This window comes from Equus asinus, chromosome 19, assembly GCF_041296235.1.
Source record: "Equus asinus isolate D_3611 breed Donkey chromosome 19, EquAss-T2T_v2, whole genome shotgun sequence".
NCBI classification, from domain to species: Eukaryota; Metazoa; Chordata; class Mammalia; order Perissodactyla; family Equidae; genus Equus; species Equus asinus.
The window spans coordinates 8,291,885-8,310,727 of record NC_091808.1 but is presented as its reverse complement, the minus strand read 5'-3'; the positions used below and the strand labels follow the sequence as shown (position 1 = coordinate 8,310,727).

Here is an 18,843-nt window from a genome sequence, read left to right as displayed (position 1 = left end):
AAATGTTGGCTTAAGTAATGCTGCACCTGTTTTAGTTATTATTTTATATTTTAAAAACAATATTCTAATTACCAAATCAATATGTTTCTAGAAAAATTAGAAATTACAAGTAAGTCAGAAAAAGATAGAATTACCATAATTTCGGCATTCATGATAACCACTGTAAATACATTGGTGTGTGTTTCCACGTGGTTTTATGTATGCTTATTTGTGTATATACATTTATTTTCACAAAAATGAGATCATACTGTACATTCAATTTCAATTTTGTAACCTGCTTTTAAAAAATAACCACATCAAAACCAGCTTTTTTATCAATAAATATTTTATTTTAAATGGTTGCATTGTATGATGTATCATCATTTATTTAACTGGTCTTTCAGATGTAGCTTATATAGGATGTTCTCAGTTTTTCATTACTATAAAAATATTTTTTGTGAACATTCTTGTAGTTAAATCTTTTTTATTTATTTATTTATTTATTTATTTATTCTTGAGGAAGATTAGCCCTGAGCTAACTGCTGCCAGTCCTCCTCTTTTTGCTGGAGAAGATTGGCCCTGAGTTAACATCCATGCCCATCTTCCTCTGCTTTATATGTGGGACACCTACCACAGCACGGCTTTTGCCAAGCGGTGCCATGTCCGCACCCGGGATCCGAACCGGCGAACCCCAGGCCGCCGAGAAGTGAAATGTGCACACTTCACCGCTGTGCCACCAGGCCGGCCCCAGCTTATAGTTAAATCTTTATTCACATCTTACTAACTTCCTTTATCAGGTGGATTTAGATTCATATGGCTCACTTTCTAAACCATTTTGTGTGCAGCTCTCTGCCTTTATCTAGACTTTGTAACTGCTTCTCTTTTGTATTTACTCACCCTCTTGTCTCTTTCTTTGTAAAAACATGATTAAAATCATCAGCTAATTTAAGGAAGTTTTTTTTTTCAATATCCCTCTACTAAGAAGTAACAAAAAGGCAACACTAGGAATTTAGCCAAAACAAAAGAAAAAAAACTCCTGATGCCTTATACCATGGGTTGACAAACTATGGCCTGTGGGACTGTAAATAAAGTTTCTGTAAGTAAACTTTTACTGTAACACAGCCACCCATTCGTTTCCATATTACCTGGCTGCTTTCACACTACGGTAGCAAGATTGAGTTAGTTACAACAGAGTCCATCCGGTGCGAAAAGCTTAAATATTTATTCTCTGGCCCTTTACAGAAAAAAGTTTGCTCGCCTCTACCCTAAACCCTGGGTTCCAAAGTCATTTCAGTGTGTCATTGACCCAGTCTATCCATGACGTCTTATACATCCTTTTCATTGGTACTCTGAAGTTTTGTTTGATGGTGTTTTGTTTGATGAGCCCAGAATTTTACACAAAATTTGAATTGAGGTGACTTTGGCAGAGGACAGTTACCAGGACCGTGCTTAAGCAGTAGCTTTACTTAATTGTTACCCTGCAGGCATTGGAGTTTAGGAGCCTTCCCTTAGTCATCTGAAATGCTGATAAACTGGGGAGGTGTAAGCAGGCACATTGCCTTTTTTGTACCAGCTATCAGTATTCCTTCTGGCAAAGGGAGTATGTGAGACCCGTAAGTAACTCAGCCCTGAGCTGGAAAGCTGCAGTATGAATAGAGACTGCTGCTGTGTTTTGCTGCATGTAGCACTACAGTCATTGTGAAACTTGGAATAAGCAGCTCTGTCCACAACACTTGAGAATCAAAGCTTAGAGTGATTACATTGAGTCAGTGTGTCACTGAACCATACAGAAACGTTAGTGATACTGTGTTCTGTTTACTAAGACTGTTGTTTTTATGATGACGCAATGATCAATGAACGATGGGCAAAATGAAGAGATTTCTTTATACCTGGGATAGCAGATGGGAGTGCATTAAAAATTATAGTAGAGTCAGACCAGGAATGACTTTAAGCGTGGACTTTTTAAGGTGTATCTGTGGAATCATTAGGTCTTAGCCTATCTCTATATTTAGAATAAAGAAATATATTACATAATTGCCAAAGCAGTTGAAAAGGATGTGATAGATTTAATAGAGAAGTAAAACAATTATAGATATGAAACAATAATCTTTACTCAGATGTCATCACCTTAGACCTTTCTCGACCGTCTATATAACACCTCCCCTTTACTCCTTATCTCCCTTTTCTGTTTAATTTTTTCTTCATGGTCTGTATCAAAACATAACATGCCAAATATATTACTCCTTTATTTTCTTTATTATTTATATTCCATTCTCCAGTCCCCACTAGACTGTCCGCCCCATTGAGGGCAGGTATTTTGGTCTCGATTTTTGTATAGTTTGTTCACTGCTGTAGCTGCAGTGGTTAGCGCATAGTAGGATTCAATAAATAGTTGTGAAATGAATGAATAAATTGTTGGAAAGTAAAGTTGTTTTTGATGTTTTGCTGTTGTAAATATGTATGCACATCCCTGAACAGTTTTGTTTGTATTGCTGATTATTTACTTTGGAATAATTTCTAGGAAGTGGAATTATTAAATCAAAAGTTTCTTTTTTAAGGTTTTGGATGATATATTAACAGATGGACTACCAGAAAGATTATATGAATTTAATTTCCACCCTTGCCTGTTTAATTCACCCTTGACAAAACACTTCAGTACTACCTTAAGAAAAAATTTTTTTTAGTTCTAAATCTGGTAGATTTAGCTTTTTTAGAATTTTTTGTTGGTAGTCCCAGTAACAAAATAAGTCAAGCTCATTCCAGAAAACCTTGGAGGAAACAACAGTATAAAAAGAAAAGATCTAAGTTACACTTGGTTGTACTACCCAAAGAACCACTGCTAACATTTTGTTTGTTTCCCCCTATTCTTTTTTCTTTGCAGATGTTTGTATGTATACCTCAAGACATTTTAAAAACAAAACAAATTCATTATACTTGTTTTATTTATTTTTTTCATTTTGAGGATCAGAAATTTTAGAAAAATCTAGATAATAAAGGAATTTATTATAGGGGAATAATTGCAGCCAGTTACCTGGCTTTATGGGGCAGGAGCCAAGGAACCTCCTTTGGAGCTTCCTCTGTTTCGTCTCAGTGGCCTTAGGAAGTTTTCCCAGGTCTCTCCCTTCAAAAAAGGGTGAGGCACTTCTGTTTCTCCTGAAGCACTTTGCATATACCTATGGTAAAGTAGTCATGACTTTGTGGTGTGTCTCTTTATGTGTTTACCTTACTCAGAAAAGAACCAATTGCATTAAGAAAGGCACTGTATTTCTCAGTTTTGGTGAGCCTGATGTTTAACTTAGTGTGCTGCACGTAGGCATTTAGTAAATGTTGAATGAAGGCATTCAAACCTTATGGGAGGGAAGTCGGGGCAAGAGAATGCAAATCTGAGATGGTTAGGTTACTAGCCATAATCTTTATGGAGTTGTGGGGAAAATGAGAGATGTTCTGGAGGAGGGAATGCATTAATAGTCCCAGTTTTCAGAAAGAGTAAAAGATGTCTATGTGATCTGAAGGGATAGTAAATTAGGTGTTATCCAAGGGTGTATTTTAGAAGAGAATATTAAGATTCATTTAGAAAACATTTTATCAAGTGCCTCGTATGTTTTGTGTCTTGAGTTAGATGCCATTAGGCAACAAGAAGAAAAGGACATGGTACCTACTTTTGGATTATTTAGTGGAGAAGCTGACACTAAATAATTTCACTATAATGTCACTGCTGTAAAGGAAGTATAATGCAAGTAAAGGATATTCAGCTGCTTATTTGATGCCTGTAGGTTTCTTATCCTTCATACTTTTCCAAAACTGAGCTCATGAGTTTTGCCCTTTTTATTTCATCTTAATATCACAGTGTGCCCGTTCACGCAAGCCAAAAGTCTAGGAGTTATCTGAGATATTTTCTTTTACTTCTCTGTCCCTGCATAATCCATCACAATGTTGTATCAATTTCATCTCCAAAATCTCTTGAATCTGTTCATTTCTCTCCATTTTCATTGCCGCTACCCTAGTGTAAGCCACGACTGTCTCTGACATAAACTGTTGGAGCAGTGGCCTCCTGATGTTTCCTGGCTTCCATTCTTAACTTTCCTTCTAATTATTCTCCCCACAGCAGCCAGAGTAATCTTAAAATGTAGATTGGATCAAGTTTTCTCCAGAATCCTTCGATAGCTATATGTCCATTTGTATGACTGTTGAGTTGATGAGCTTTTTCTTCCACTCGGCAGTTAGTCCTATGAAGGCTAGGCAGGTACTTGTGTCTAGCCAAGGCCCCGAGAATCTAGATCTCTCTCCTTTTCTCCCTTTTGCTCGCTTTCTGGTCTCCCATCTCCCTCATTTTGTCTCTCTTCTCTTCCATCTCATCCTTTGCACTTAACCTCTCTTCTCCCCAGCAGTCCCGCCATCCCTGCCGGTGAAAATGCTTAGAAAAAATATTCCTAACAGCAGAAAGGGCATGTGTAAAGACAAGGGGGCAAGAAACTGCAGGTTTAAGAGAGGGACTCCAAGAGGTTTGCCTTTACTGTAATGTGAAGTGTGGGAGAGATGAGCTTGGAGATAGCCCTTCTATGTTAAGAAGCTTTGATTTTATTTGATTATGGTATGCCAGTGAAGCATTGTTAACAAGGGAGCATTTTATTCAGATTTGCATTTGAAATGAACAACTTGGTAGTGTGGAGGATGGACTATGACTAGTTAGATCCTTTAGGATGCTGTTGCAGCAGTACAGGTAGGAAATAGTCGATCAGGGCATGGCTTGAGAGATTTAGAATTTAACACTGGTGGGACATAGTAATTGGGTATGGCAGATGGTAGAAAGTGAGGAGTAAAGGATGATTCCTAGACTCTTAATCCAGTGGCTGAGTAGATGGTGGTATCCTCACCTGCCTTTGGGAATACAGTCATGTGCTGTATAACGACGTTTCGGTCAATAATGGGCTGCATGTACAACAGTGGTCCCATGAGATTAGTACCATATAGCCTAGGTGTGTAGTAGGTTCAACCATCTAGGTTTGTGTAAGTACACTCTGATGTTCGCACAACGAGGAAATCCCCTAACACATTTCTCAGGACATATCCTGTCATTAAGTGATGCATGACTGTACAGGTGATGAAGGGGGTTGGGATGAATAAGCTGATGAGTAGGGTTTTTGGCATTGTATGAAAGCTTGACTCTTTAGGGGAGAGGTCAATATGGAATTGAGAATCATGAGCTTACACAGAAGTACTGTTTGATTCCCACACCTTCATATGTCTACATTGACATTCTAAATTGCTTTTATAAGCTGAAGTTTGGATTTTGGACAATAGTTAACAAGTGAAGATTTTGGGCTATCGTGGGGTTTTAGAAGCCCCACTGGGCCTTCTGTGTTAAACAGATCTCAGTGTGGCCAGGAAGATGAAGGAATAAGAATAGACAATTTTCCCTTGGATGTAGTGTTGTGCTTATTGATGAACTTTGCTAGACCAGAGGAGCAGTAGGGGAGAAGCCAGGTTGCATTGGCTTTTGGAGTGACTGGGAAGTGAGGACATGGAGACATTTCTGAAATGAAGAGGAAAGATGAGCACTGCACATAGCTGGAGGAGGATGCTGCATCAAAGGAGTTTTAAACCACTCTTAGATACAGTATTTAGAGACTTGAGAGGAAAGCAAATAGGGATTGAGTTTCTGTGAGAGACGGTTGTATGGAGCGAGATCTTAGAGGTGGTAAAAATCAGTTGTGGGCTTTTAGGGAGGGCTATTACCCAAATATCTGCAGGTGAAGAGGGACTTGGAATAGGATTTGTTGATTATTGAGTAGAGCACAACCACTATCCTAATTCAGGCTGCCATCTTCTCTTAGTTTGAATTACTCTGAGCTTGCCTTGGCCTGTTCTCTTTACAGTAGCTGGAGGAACCTCTTGAAAATGCACTCTGGTCATGTTACTCTTAATAGGTTTGGTGCCTGTAAGAAGTGTTCTGTCCCTAACATTGGAAAGCCCTTGAGGATGGTTCTCTGGAAGGGACCCAGAATGGTGAGTGGATTTGAAACTCGTGAGGAACGGAGGAAGAAAGTAGGGATGTTGAGCCGTGAGGAGGAAAGTCTCTGGTTTCTATTTGCCGATACTGGAATGATGTTCACTTGAAAGAGGGCTTAGATGAGCCCTCTAGTGGTAGAAACTATTGGGGAGCATGTTGGGTCAGTATAAGAAAAATATCTTAAAATAATTTGTAAAAATATGTACGTATATTTTACAACTAATGTTTGGCAGAATAATCATTGGCCATTTTAAATAAAAAGTTGAGACCTCATTGTTGGAAAGATCTTGGTCTTTTTAGTCGTAAAAATCCAGGTTTGAATCTTTGTTCTGCTGGCTGTGACTGTGGGCAAGTTGTTTAACCCTCGGTTTCATTTTTCTCATCTGTTTTATTGGAGTTGTTGTGAAGCTTAAATGAGATTAAATGAAGTAATGTGTATGTAAAATTCCAAGTCTTGGTTCTCAGTGGATATTAGTTACACTTTTTCAAAGAAAAAGTTGGAAAGAGTCCAACTTTACATGAATTTGGTGGAAAGCAGTTTCTTGGAAGGTCCTTCAGTGGTAGAAGGATTGCTCCTTTGTGGGCATGTTGTTTTCTTACGTAGTTTTTAACTTGTTTTATAGGAGTTGGACTAAATGACCTCTAAGTCCGAGAATAATTGGAAAGAAGACAAAAGACCAACCCAGTAGCAATGAGCACACCTAGCACCGTGGTCTTTATATATACTAAAGATTGTGTATATACAAAGATAGTGGTCTTTATATATACTAAAGAGACTCAGGCTCCCTGGAGAAATGGTTGCTTCTGGGTCTGAGGCAAGAAATAATACAAGCTGAGCCTGGAACATTTTGACATACCAGATAGAAAAGAAGCTGTTAAAGACTACTAGGGTTGTGTCAAAAGGACCCAGGAGTCAACCTGAAGAGTCTCTCACTGTTCGAAGATGAGACAGTTTGAGCATTGTGAAGAATAATTGCAGTGAATTGAAATACACTAATGAAAAATAATTTGTTACCGTTGGAGGATGCAAGTCATTATTTTGAAAACTGATAAATAAGAAAGAATAAAGACTTTTTTCTTTCCTTTCCTATATGAACTACACTATTGGGTAACAATACCAAATATTATAAGAGGGAAGTTTCTCTTTGTAGAAATAATCCAGCTAATAAATAAAGAAGGGATGATAGAATAAAGTCACCCTGAAACCATAGTGAACTTGGGGATCTAAACATCGGTCTTCAGGGACTGCCAGCCTCATAAAATCAACCAGGCAGTCTGTGCCTTCTGGTGGATACACATCACCACGTGGAAATCTTGCCAAATCTGATCAGGTCTTGACATCCAGTCACCAATTTATGAGAAATGCAGAGAACTGAGAGACGTGTTAAACTGTATCACAGAGAAAATCAGCGAAATCCAGACTTAAAAAAAATCCTTATCCTTTACAGATAACATTTTGAAATTTTTACAGATGAAATAACTTTACTTCAAAGATAAAATAATTACTTTCAAAAAATCTTCAATGCCAAAGATTTCCTTCAAAATAATATAAGTGGAGGGTTTGATGGGGCGGTAGCAGGAGCAGGGTTGGCCGTGGATTATTGGGTTGGAGGCTGGGTGTTTGGTACACTGGAGTTCGTTATGTTCTTGGTACTTTTATTTATGTTCAAAATGTGTGTAATGTTAAAAAGAAATAAGTGGAGACAGTAGGTAGAAACATTGAAAAAAACCCCTGCAGCCTCACTTTACTAATACATATTTTTTTTGTATTACTTTCTTCATGTAAACACATATTTATATTTATTATGCATATACTATTTTTTCTGCCATTTTTGAATAATGTGCAAGTATTTACTGTGCTTGGCCTTTTTATTTTTTAATGTGTGATTAGTAGATCATTCCCCTCTTTTTTGCTTTTGTGAGTAAAACTTAGCAATTTGGGGGGTATAGTTTAATGCTTCTGTCGAATTTTCCTTTGGGCAGAACTGCTGCATTAAAGCACCGTGGTCCCTTTTACCCTTCGTGTCTCTTACTTATAGACTTCGGGCAGCCCGCAGATATGAACTACTCCCGAAAGTAGTTTTCCCACTTGCTGTTGAACACAGTGTTGCAGTAGGATCTTACTCTTGCCATTTTTTGCTGAGGTCCCCACCCCCATCTTTTTTTAATAAAAACATCTTATAAAATTAAACAAGAAGTTCCCCAGTTCCATTTGTTAGAGAGAACTATTACCAGCTTAGAGTATATCTATGTTTTTTTCTTCTTAGCGGTAAATACAGCTTTTGTATTTTTTCTGTTTGTACTTCACTCTTGACTACATTTTCTGATTCTCTAAACTGATCATTAATTGCTTTCATTAAATGGATTATGAAATATTGCAGGCATATAAAAGTATAAATTGTAATGAACATCCATGTATGCAGCACCGAGCTGAAAAAAACATTGTAGGAATAATAAAAGCACCCTTTATACTCTCCTTCCCTTTGCAGATACAAACTTATCCTGAATTTTGTATTTACCAATTCATGTTTGTTTCTATGCTTTTACTACGTTTTTTTATGTGTTCTTAAACAGTATAAACCTATTTGAAGGTTTATATGTATTATATAAAAGTATCTTTTTATAAGCTTCTGTATTTTTCTTTTTCTTCTTTTTCTTTTCTTTTTTTTTGAGGAAGATTAGCCCTGAGCTAACTGCTGCCAATCCTCCTCTTTTTGCTGAGGAAGACTGGCCCTGAGCTAACATCTGTGCCCATCTTCCTTTACTCTGTATGTGGGATGCCTACCACAGCATGGCGTGCCAAGTGGTGCCATGTATGCACCCGGGATCCAAACTGGGGAATCCCGGGCCGCCAAAGTGGAATGTGTGCACTTAACCGCTGTGCCACCGGGCCGGCCCATGTATTTTTCTTTTTCATTTGTATAGCGTACTTTGTTAAATATTTTATTAAATCTTACCAAGTCATTCTTTGAAGTGGTCGTTCCAATTTATAATCCTACAAATGCTACTTGAGAATTGTTTTACTTCCTTACTAACAGCTGGTAAAGTCAGATTTATTAATTTTTATTAATCTAATGGGTGTAAGGTGATAGCTCACTTTTGTTTTAATCACGTTACTTTTATAATTTTGAAAAAAGCGTCCCCTCCTCACCTTCCAAGCTTCTCAGGGACATGCATGATACCTTTTAAGTTAAAGAATTGCGTCTTGGTTGTCTAGTTATTTCTCAATAAGCTGTTCTCGTGCTGTGACAGCATGTTGTATTAAAGCTAAAATCTTTGATACTTTGAGATAATGGGATTTTTCTGGGGTTTTTTTTGAGCAGGATTAGCTCTGAGCTAACTGCTGCCAATCCTCCTCTTTTTGTTGAGGAAGACTGTCCCTGAGCTAACATCCATGCCCATCTTCCTCTACTTTATATGTGGGATGCCTACCACAGCATGGCTTGCCAAGTGGTGCCATGTCCACACCCAGGATCCGAACCAGCGAACCCCGGGCCGCCAAAGTGGAACGTGTGCTCTTAACCGCTGTGCCACCGGGCCACCCCCCTTTCTGTTCTTTTAAAGAACTAAAGTGAAGATTTTTATAGTATATTATATAAAAATAGAAAGTCCATAGTGCCACAATATTTGACGCTACATTTTTATATTCTATCTCTCTCCTGTTCTAGGCTCCGAGCTCTGTCCAGTGGTGGGAGCATTACATCCCCTCCTCTGTCTCCCGCATTGCCGAAGTATAAATTAGCAGACTATCGTTATGGCAGAGAAGAAATGTTAGCACTTTTCCTTAAAGACAACAAGGTAAGAAAGTAGGAACGAGTTCAGAATTATGAATAAGATTTCAGGGTATGTGCAGTGATGTATTGGTATATGAACTACCCATGGTTTTTCTCTCTATCTTACCTTTTTTCCTGCTTTGAAACCTGCAGTAGTTAAGAGAGGCTTTTCTAAGTATAGTGTACTCTGTATATTTTAGAGAAGACCTGAGATTTCATTACAGGAGTAGAAAGCTTCATGGAAACAGAATAGTCAGCGCTTAATACTTTGTCAGCTAATTTCCTCTCTACCTCTTTCATGTCTCTCTATCCCAGCTTGATGGCTGAGACAGGAAGAATTTCTCCTTTCTTTATCGCACCTCTCATTCTTTCTAGCTAGGAGTGAGGAGTGAGAAGAGTTGCTGCTTCTCTTGTTCTTTCCCTTTTTGAGTTAAATATAAAAATTTTAGTGGAGTGAGGATGTTAAATGTGATGTTATATTTGTGTCACTTATAAATGATCAAAACTCAAACAGTGTAAAGTATGCTTTTATTATGTGACTAGTGAGAAATATTTTCTATTTTTTAAATATACTCTTTAATTTTATTAATGGATTCAGAATCTCAGATTTTAATGAAGGACAGATAAAATTTCTTATAAAACTCTCCTCACCACCTCTATGTAGAGTTAAATGTGGTGATCTTTACTCTTCGACTGTGCCCTGTAGAATACCAGAGTTAGTGCTATGTATCAAACCCGAAAATGGTAGTCTGATGTGAGGATGGGGAGGGTGACTGGGGTGGTGGTTATTTGACCCTCTCAGAATGTGTAAGTACCACTGAAGTTAATTGGCTGAATAAGCTACATATTTATAACATATTTATGATAATTAGCATCAGATAGACAGAAGAGTGTTTCTCTTCTTGTAATTGGAGGGATAGCATCAATCTCATGGTCTTGTGTTTGGTCACACAGATACCTTCAGATCTTCTCGATAAAGAATTTCTGCCTATCCTACAGGAGGAGCCCCTGCCACCGTTGGCTCTTGTACCCTTTACAGAAGAAGAACAGGTTTGTGCCTAGCTTTGAGCCCCAGGTCAAACCCTTGTTCCTTCCCACTGAGGCATGAAAATGGAAAGCTATTCCTACGTAGGCCCTAAGGAGTATTCTGTATCCCCACAGGTCTGCTTTCTTCTCTTTCTTACTATGTGGATGCCTCTCTCTCAGCTGATTCGACTCTGCTTTAGATCTGAAACTGTTGAGTGTTATGTAGTGATGAACGTGTCTGGGTCCTTAAGGACTATGTGAACCATCCCTTGTAACTTATTTGGCTAGAGAGAAAGAGTTATTTTGGGGGAAGGGGGTCTTTTCAGAAGTAGTTGGCGACCTGAATTCTCACCAATGCGTTCTGCCACTAAAGGATGATGTAGAGCTTGAGCTGAAGATGTGGTTAAGAATGTGCTCTTCTGTCACCAGTTGTTTTTATGATAGTGTGAGAAAGTTAGATTTTTGGGCTGGAAAGTAGCAGATTTTGTGTTGTCCTTTTCTGGTTCACTATGTCCAAAGATAAATAATAAATTGTGATTGTATTAAAATGGAAAAATAAGAGCTTTGTCGGAATGCTGGAATGTCACTTTGGAGAATCATCATCACTATTTTTTTTTTAAAAAACAACTTTATTGAGACGTAATTCACATGCCATAAAATTTACGCTTTTAAAGCATGCAATTCACTGTTTTTTAGTATATTCACAGAGTTGTATAACTGTCACCACTATCTGTTTTCATCATTACTTTTTCTGACAACTCTGGATGTTTCCTCTACACTTACCGTATTTTGCATGAGGAAGTCACTCTATGAAGAAAGAAAAGTTTATTAAAAGAACTCTGCTGGGTGGTGCAACAGTTAAGCTCATGCACTCTGCTTCAGCAGCCTGAGGTTTGCTGTTTCGGATCCAGGGCATGGACATATGCACCACTTATCATGCCATGCTGTGGCAGGCGTTCACATATAAAATAGAGGAAGGTGGGCATGGATGTTAGGTCAGGGCCAATCTTCCTCAGCAAAAAGAGGAGGATTGGCAGCAGATGTTAGCTCAGGGCTAATCTTCCTCAAAAAAAAAAGCAAACTATTAGAATTATGTTAAGTTCTAAGAAAGGGGTGATATTAATCCTTGATGATTTTCAGCACATTTTCGTAAGCAATTTTTATTTGTTTATAGTTTCTTCTAAATCAGACTACTTCTGTATTTATTCATGAAATCCACTATCATCTATGGTTATCAGCAGATATTTTCATTAACCAGAAGGTGTTTATTGCTGTGAAGAGTACACAGGAAAGAAAGGATCCTTCTCTAGTGATTACCAAAAAGTTCCTTTTCAAAATTGACAAATTTCTTTTTCAAAAAAACTGTTATCTGGCTGTATTTTGGTTTAATTTTTCTTAAAAATATTTTTATTATGAATTATTTTAAATAGACAAGTATAGAAAATAGTATTATAAACACCAGTATATTTACTATTCAGATATATCAAATCTTACAATTATGATATATTTGTGTGTCTTTTTTTGTTTTAACAAATGAGATTTCTCATACAGTTGACACTGCCTGGCGCGTACCCCTTTCTTCCTTTCCTTACTATCAATTGGATTACTTTTCTCTTTCATGTCTTAATATTTTCATTACATGTTTGTGTATTGGTATGCCATAAATGTCTTATTTTATAGGGCAATAAATTTTGTGTTGAAGATAGCATGCTTTTATTATGTGGCATAGTTTTTATTCTGCAGCTTGCTTTTTTCTTTTAATAATGATTTTTAGGTTTATCTGTGTTGATACACATAGCTTTAATTTGTTCATCTCTGCTGTGTAGTATTCCATATGTGAGAAAATCTACAGTTTTTTTTCCAGTCTCTTCTGGTTGGATATTTAAGTTTTCACTTTTTACTATTATGGATTATACTGCACTAAGCATTCTTATAACATGTTATAAAAGTGGAATTGTTGGGTTTTGGTTCTTCGCATTTTTTTAAAACATTACTGGGTATTACCACATTAGTTTTTGTATTGACTTGCCAGTTTTGCACTCTCACTAGCAGTATATGAGAGGTCTCATTTTTACTCAACCCTCCAACTCTTGGTTTTTAAATTTTGGCCTAAGTGATGGCTTTGATAATTGTTTTTGATTTGTATTTCACTGGTTACTAATGAGGTTGAGCATCTTTTCAAATGCTTATGGCCTATTATGGTTTTTGATTTGCCCACGTCCTTTACCTGTTCTACTGAATTGTCTTTCATGTTACTTTTACGATTTCTTTATGTATTCTTTAAAATAAATAAAATACTTTTTATTATAAAAGGTATTCGTATTCATTGTAGAAAATACAGAAGAGTATAAAGAAGAAAATCTCACCCCTAAACTCACTGTGTAGAGATAATTATTTATTAACATTATGTTTTATTGTAGTCTGTTTTGTTTGTATATCTTTAGTTGTTAAAATATACCAGTACAGATTGAATCCAACAGTATATTGAAAGAATTATACACCATGACCAAGTGGGATTTATCCCCAGAATGCAAGGATGGTGCAACGTAAGAAAATCAGTGTAATATACCATATTAATAGAACAAAGGAAAAAAACCACTTGATCATCTCAATTGACGCAGAACAAGCAGTTGACAAAATTCAATACCCTCTTGTGTTAAAACGCTCAGTGAACTAGAAATAGAAAGGAACTTCATCAGTATGATTAAGGGCATTTATGAAAACCCACAGCTAATAACATACTCGATGGTGAAAGACTGAAAGCTTTTCTCCTAAGATCGGGAACAAGACAAGGATGCCTACTTCCACTACTGATATCCAATATTGTGTTGGAAGTTCTGGCCAGAGCAGTTAGGTGAGAAGAAGAAATAAAAGACATCCAATTGGAAGGGAAGAAGTAAAACTGTCTCTATTTGTAGATAACATCTTACATATAAAAAATCGTAAAGAATCCACAACAAAACCATTAGCACTAATAAATGAATTCAACACGGTTGTAGGGTACAGGATCAACACACAAAAATCAGTTCTATTTCTTTATACTACCAGTGAAAAACCTATAGCTGGGTGCCTTTGAGTTTCACCCGTGTGATAGTTTGGTAGTGAGGTGTTCAATACATGGGATCCTGGCATACACATAATGCAATTAGCCCTTACCTGTGTTTTTCCAATGTTAGAATATATTAATCTAGATTTTTGGACTTCAGTCTTGCTTAATTGTGTTTTTAGAGTCATTTTTCAATAACTCCACTGGTTATTCTTTGACAAAAGGTTAGTTAATGCATTTATTTCAACCAGTTTTTTATTGTTTTATTAAAATATAGTTTGAAATAAATGTTTTCAAGTTGGGTATCTTCCTCTAATTTTTAGTTAATCAATTACATCCTAAGTTTTCAGTTTTGAAGTTATTTGATTATATGATTATACACCTATAAAACTTAAAGAAAACTTATTTACATTGATAAATTTCTAAAATTTACCTGAATAAATTGTATTGAATAAAATTGTGAAAAGACAGGTAATGAGACAGTTAATGAGAAAATGAACCAATATATTAAAACAAGAAATTCAATAATGAAAGTAGAAATTTTTAACCAGTTGGTTGTTAATTTCTTCAGAAGAGATATAGACATCACATTTCAGGTGATTTTGGGTCAAAACAGCAAATCAGGACTTTACAGTGGAAAACAATTTGTATGTAAAATATTGGTTAAAAATGCAGGATTCTTTTCAGTCCAATTCTTAAGCCTCACTTCTTGCCCTTCTGCCGGCAGGGCCCTTGGCTACAGCCAGGCCCCAGTTGTATTTTCCTGTACAGAGGTGTTGTACCGCACCTCTCTGCGCTTTTGCACAAATGTCTGTTAGGATCTAAGTGTCTAGAAAGTATTCAGGTAAAGATATATTCCAAGTTTTGTGAGTTTAAAACCGTCTTGTGAAGTTCTCCTTCAAATATCCAGGAGTTTTGTACTTTATGGATCATTTTTCAAGATTTTTGTAATTGCTTCTTGCTTTACTGTTTCCTAAGCTCTATATATTCCATTTATCCAGAAGTGTGACTAAACATACTTTTGGCTCCCAGGCCTCCGAGTCTTCCTTTTCGTGTTTGAAGGATGCCCACCCACTACTATCTTGTTCTTGATCCTATTCCAGATTGACTGTGGGTACAAGTGCAGGCTAATGACTGAGTGATTGGGGTGGTGTTTTTTTCCAAGCATTCCTTCCCCTGTTCCATTAAGATGGTTGGTCTTATGTAGATTCTTATGTGGCTCTTCCCCATCATTTCTGATTTCTGATTCCTGTCATGAACAAATACTACACGAAGTTGCTAATTCACATTGGTGAGCAGAATGAAGCACAAATGATCGTTTTTTCTGTTTATCATGCTCCTCTTGATTCAGACCTTTTTGTGACTCTCTCTTATTTCCACTTTTCACTAGTTAAAGGACCCTTTCAAAGCAGATCTCTTTTACCAAGTTTTCTCTGTTATGATGCATATTTACCCTTTCTGCTTCCGGATACATACAACATTTAGAGTTTGTTTGTTTAATATTTCTTCACAAAACCTAACATAGTATAAGGCGTTGGTTGTCAGTGTTTGTTGATCTGAAATGTTAATTTGAGATTTTTGGCTAAAATCAGGTTTTGGATCATTTTAGTATGTCTATAGTTATGATTTCCCATTGCTATTAGTAACTAGATGCCATTTTATGTAGTCTTGGGATGTGGGGAGAAGCAACATGCCGTTTTGTCTGTTTTATCCATTTTTTCTTTTTTTTTGGCAGAGAAACTTTTCCATGTCTGTAAATAGTGCTGCTGTCCTGAGACTGACAGGACGAGGAGGAGGAGGAACAGTGGTGGGGGCTCCTAGAGGTCGAAGTTCTTCAAGAGGGCGAGGTGAGCTTTCATGTGAAAAAAGTAATAACAGAGGAGGAGGAGGATAGGGAAATCACTTTAAAAATGTTTTAATACTTGATTTTTAAAAAACTGCTCTTTGATATTAACTGCATACTGAATGTCCTGAACATTTGTTTTCTGAACCATTTCTCAGTGTACCTCTCTACAGTCCCTGATTTGGAGCAGAGGAAGGCAATTCTAGCATAGAGATTGAGTGTGAAGGATTCAAAATGGTACTAGTTAACTTTGGAAAATCTTCGTTATCCATATTCCTTGTCCCCAGGGAGCCTTACACTTTGACAGCCAGAGCTTCCTGAAGTGCCTTAGCTACTGGAGCAGCACCGAAGTTCTTGCAGGTGTCCATGACACAGGGTTTCTGTATAAGGCCATCTGCCAAGAGTGTCCCCAGCCAGAGGGAGGCTTTAGTAAAACCTGTCTCATCAGTACTAGGGCTATTTTAGGGGGTAGAACAAAAAATAATTATGCAGCAGTCATTTACTTAACGTATAGTTTTATAGATGTGTGTCTTGTCTTAGATGAATAATCCTTATTTCCATGTTGCTTCTTTCTTTGATAGCTGCTCCCTGTTTTGGGTTCGTTGATTTTCTGTTACATAAGGGAATTCTTGTTGTTTGTAATATAAACATTTACTTGAGCATTTATCTCTAAGTTGGTTAAATCATAGTGTTCGTATAAACATACCTTGTAATTTTTTTTCAGAGGTGCTTTAGAAATGGAAGAATTGGGCGTCTCCAAAGACAGAGGCCATTGCCTAGACATATTGCACCAGCCAGATTGGCAGGATCCTGAGTGTGGAACATCTAAATTCTTTTTCCTTAAAGTTGTGCCTTATGAATAGAGTAATTTATACCTGGTCTTTGTAGAGACTGTATTCAATTGTTCATTCCTGTGAAGAGGTTTCTTTCAGTAGTCTGTTCAGAATGTGGGAGTGCAGGTGTTGTGAGTAATGAAGCCAAAACTCCACTGGTAGGCCAAGTACTATTAACGAGTTGTACGTGTTTTTTCTTCTCAATTTGTCAGTCTCTAGAATGGTGGTTTCTAACCTAGGGAGTTGCTAGAATCATCTATGAAACTTAGAAGAGGTACCTCTGTAGTGAAACTCTGGGTGGTGAGCTTTAGGCGTGTGTGTGCTTCAAAACCTCCACAGGCCCTTCAGATTCCCACGTGCAGTTAGGTTCCATCTGTCCAGAGTTTGTCTGAGATCTGCCTTGTGGTGTGATGGTATTGTGGTGATGGCTCTGGCCTGGCACTTTAAATGTTTCCTGTGTTTTCCTCTGGTGGGCTGACAGCAAGGAGAGGTTACACCCAGGCAGCTTTGCTTCTAGTGCTTTTCAGGGCAAGTCATAGAGAGGGCTTATTAATCAAGAACTATGGCCCACAGGCTAGCTGTTTTATGTGCCTCAAGTGACCACCAACTTTGTGTGTTGCAAATCCCAACCAATCTCTCTAAATAGGCTTTAAAAAAAATTTCATATCAAGAAACAAGTGATGGAATCGATGAATTTCTCCTGGCTTCCTGGTTTTTTTTAAGTGTAGGATTATCACATAGGATGGAACTCTTATGTTCAGCATTAAAACAGGGCATGTATAAAAGATAGATAATGTGATGAAAGCAGTGACTTAATTAACATTGACGTTAAAGAATGGCGTGAAACTAGTCAAATGAATGAACCAACTTTGTGAAAAATATGTGTAACGTCATTTTCCAACCATGATTCTTTTTAATGGTCTTGTAAGACCATTAATCTGTGGTTTTGTTTTCTTCACTTGTTACTTAATTTTAACCTGTTGGTTAAATAATGGTTATTGTGGCTTTTCTCTTGCATGGGTACAGCTAACATTAGATGATTATCCTAGCTCTTTCCAACTTGAGAAAACTTTGATGTGAAATCGACTAATTTCCAGACTTCTAAATATCATGAACTAGTAAAATTTAAACAAATAAATGGATGAGGAAACAACATAAAATTGTCATCTTTCTATTTTATCTGGTTAAGACGTGTAATAATAAAGCAGATCCATACGACTGTCTGCCACTGTCTTCATCATCATTAAAAGGAAGTAGAGTTTAATCCCCTAAAAGAATAGGGTGAGATCTCAGGCAATAGGACAGTCCTTCAGTTTAGCTTATGAAGGATTCATTATGTCATATTTCTTGCTCCTTCTTCTTTTTTTTTTTTTTTTGTAAAGATTTTTATTTTTTCCTTTTTCTCCCCAAAGCCCCCTGGTACATAGTTGTATATTCTTCGTTGTGGGTCCTTCTAGTTGTGGCATGTGGGACGCTGCCTCAGCGTGGTTTGATGAGCAGTGCCATGTCTGCGCCCAGGATTTGAACCAACGAAACACTGGGCCGCCTGCAGCGGAGCGCGCGAACTTAACCACTCGGCCACGGGGCCAGCCCCTCTTGCTCCTTCTTATATGAGAACTACATTTGTAGATGATTATGGGTCTTGTACTTTGAAGATTGTTCCTTATGTTTTACAAGCTGAACTGCTCTAGAATCTGATTCTTTTTATGTGCTCACTTAGAAAGCTTCAGTCCCATAAGGAGGACCGGTGCCCATACTAGTCATAGCTGGCAGAATATATTTTGTCTGTGGTTTGCTTGTTTTTCTGGCAACCTGAAGGCTATTTTTCATATTCATGTTTCCAGAATAAAACACTTTTTCAGGGTGCTGTGTTCTTAATGGTTTTCCTGAGAAAATTCTTCTCTAAAAGGACAGGGGGCTTTTTTTTCTTTCACCCTAAATCATCATTATAGGGGATCACTGCAGTGTTTTATAACAGTTTGCATTACACTGTTTTAGGATCTTAAATAAAATGTATACATTTCCTAAGCAGAGAAGTACTGAAACTGGGAGTTGACTTAAAGTTCAGTTGACACAATTGGAAGCTAACTTTAAGATTATTATAGTTCAACCCTAGTCCTCACTTCCATTTTACAGATGAAGAAATAGATACTTGGACTAGTTAAGAGAGTACCCATTGTTCCTAAAATTACCCACCTACAATTCTGTGCATTATTTGCATATTTCATAATAAGGGCATAAAAAAGTATACTGTATTCTGAGTCAGTTGTTGATAAATTTTAACCAAAAAGTAGAAGTACTGCATGGATAGTTGAAATAATTATTTAATTCAA

The 18,843-nt window shown here is 37.2% G+C and overlaps 1 protein-coding gene across 12 annotated transcripts in view; it reads left to right on the top strand.

The window, feature by feature from the left end:
* GIGYF2 (GRB10 interacting GYF protein 2) overlaps positions 1 to 18,843 on the top strand; it is a 126,825-nt gene that overhangs the window by 26,676 nt on the left and 81,306 nt on the right. For all 12 annotated transcript variants that reach the window (XM_070489390.1, XM_070489383.1, XM_070489391.1 and 9 more), the window contains 3 exons: positions 9,658 to 9,787; positions 10,717 to 10,812; positions 15,570 to 15,681. In XM_070489390.1, the coding sequence (XP_070345491.1) occupies positions 9,658 to 9,787; positions 10,717 to 10,812; positions 15,570 to 15,681 (338 nt within the window). The remainder of the gene's footprint in view (positions 1 to 9,657; positions 9,788 to 10,716; positions 10,813 to 15,569; positions 15,682 to 18,843) is intronic.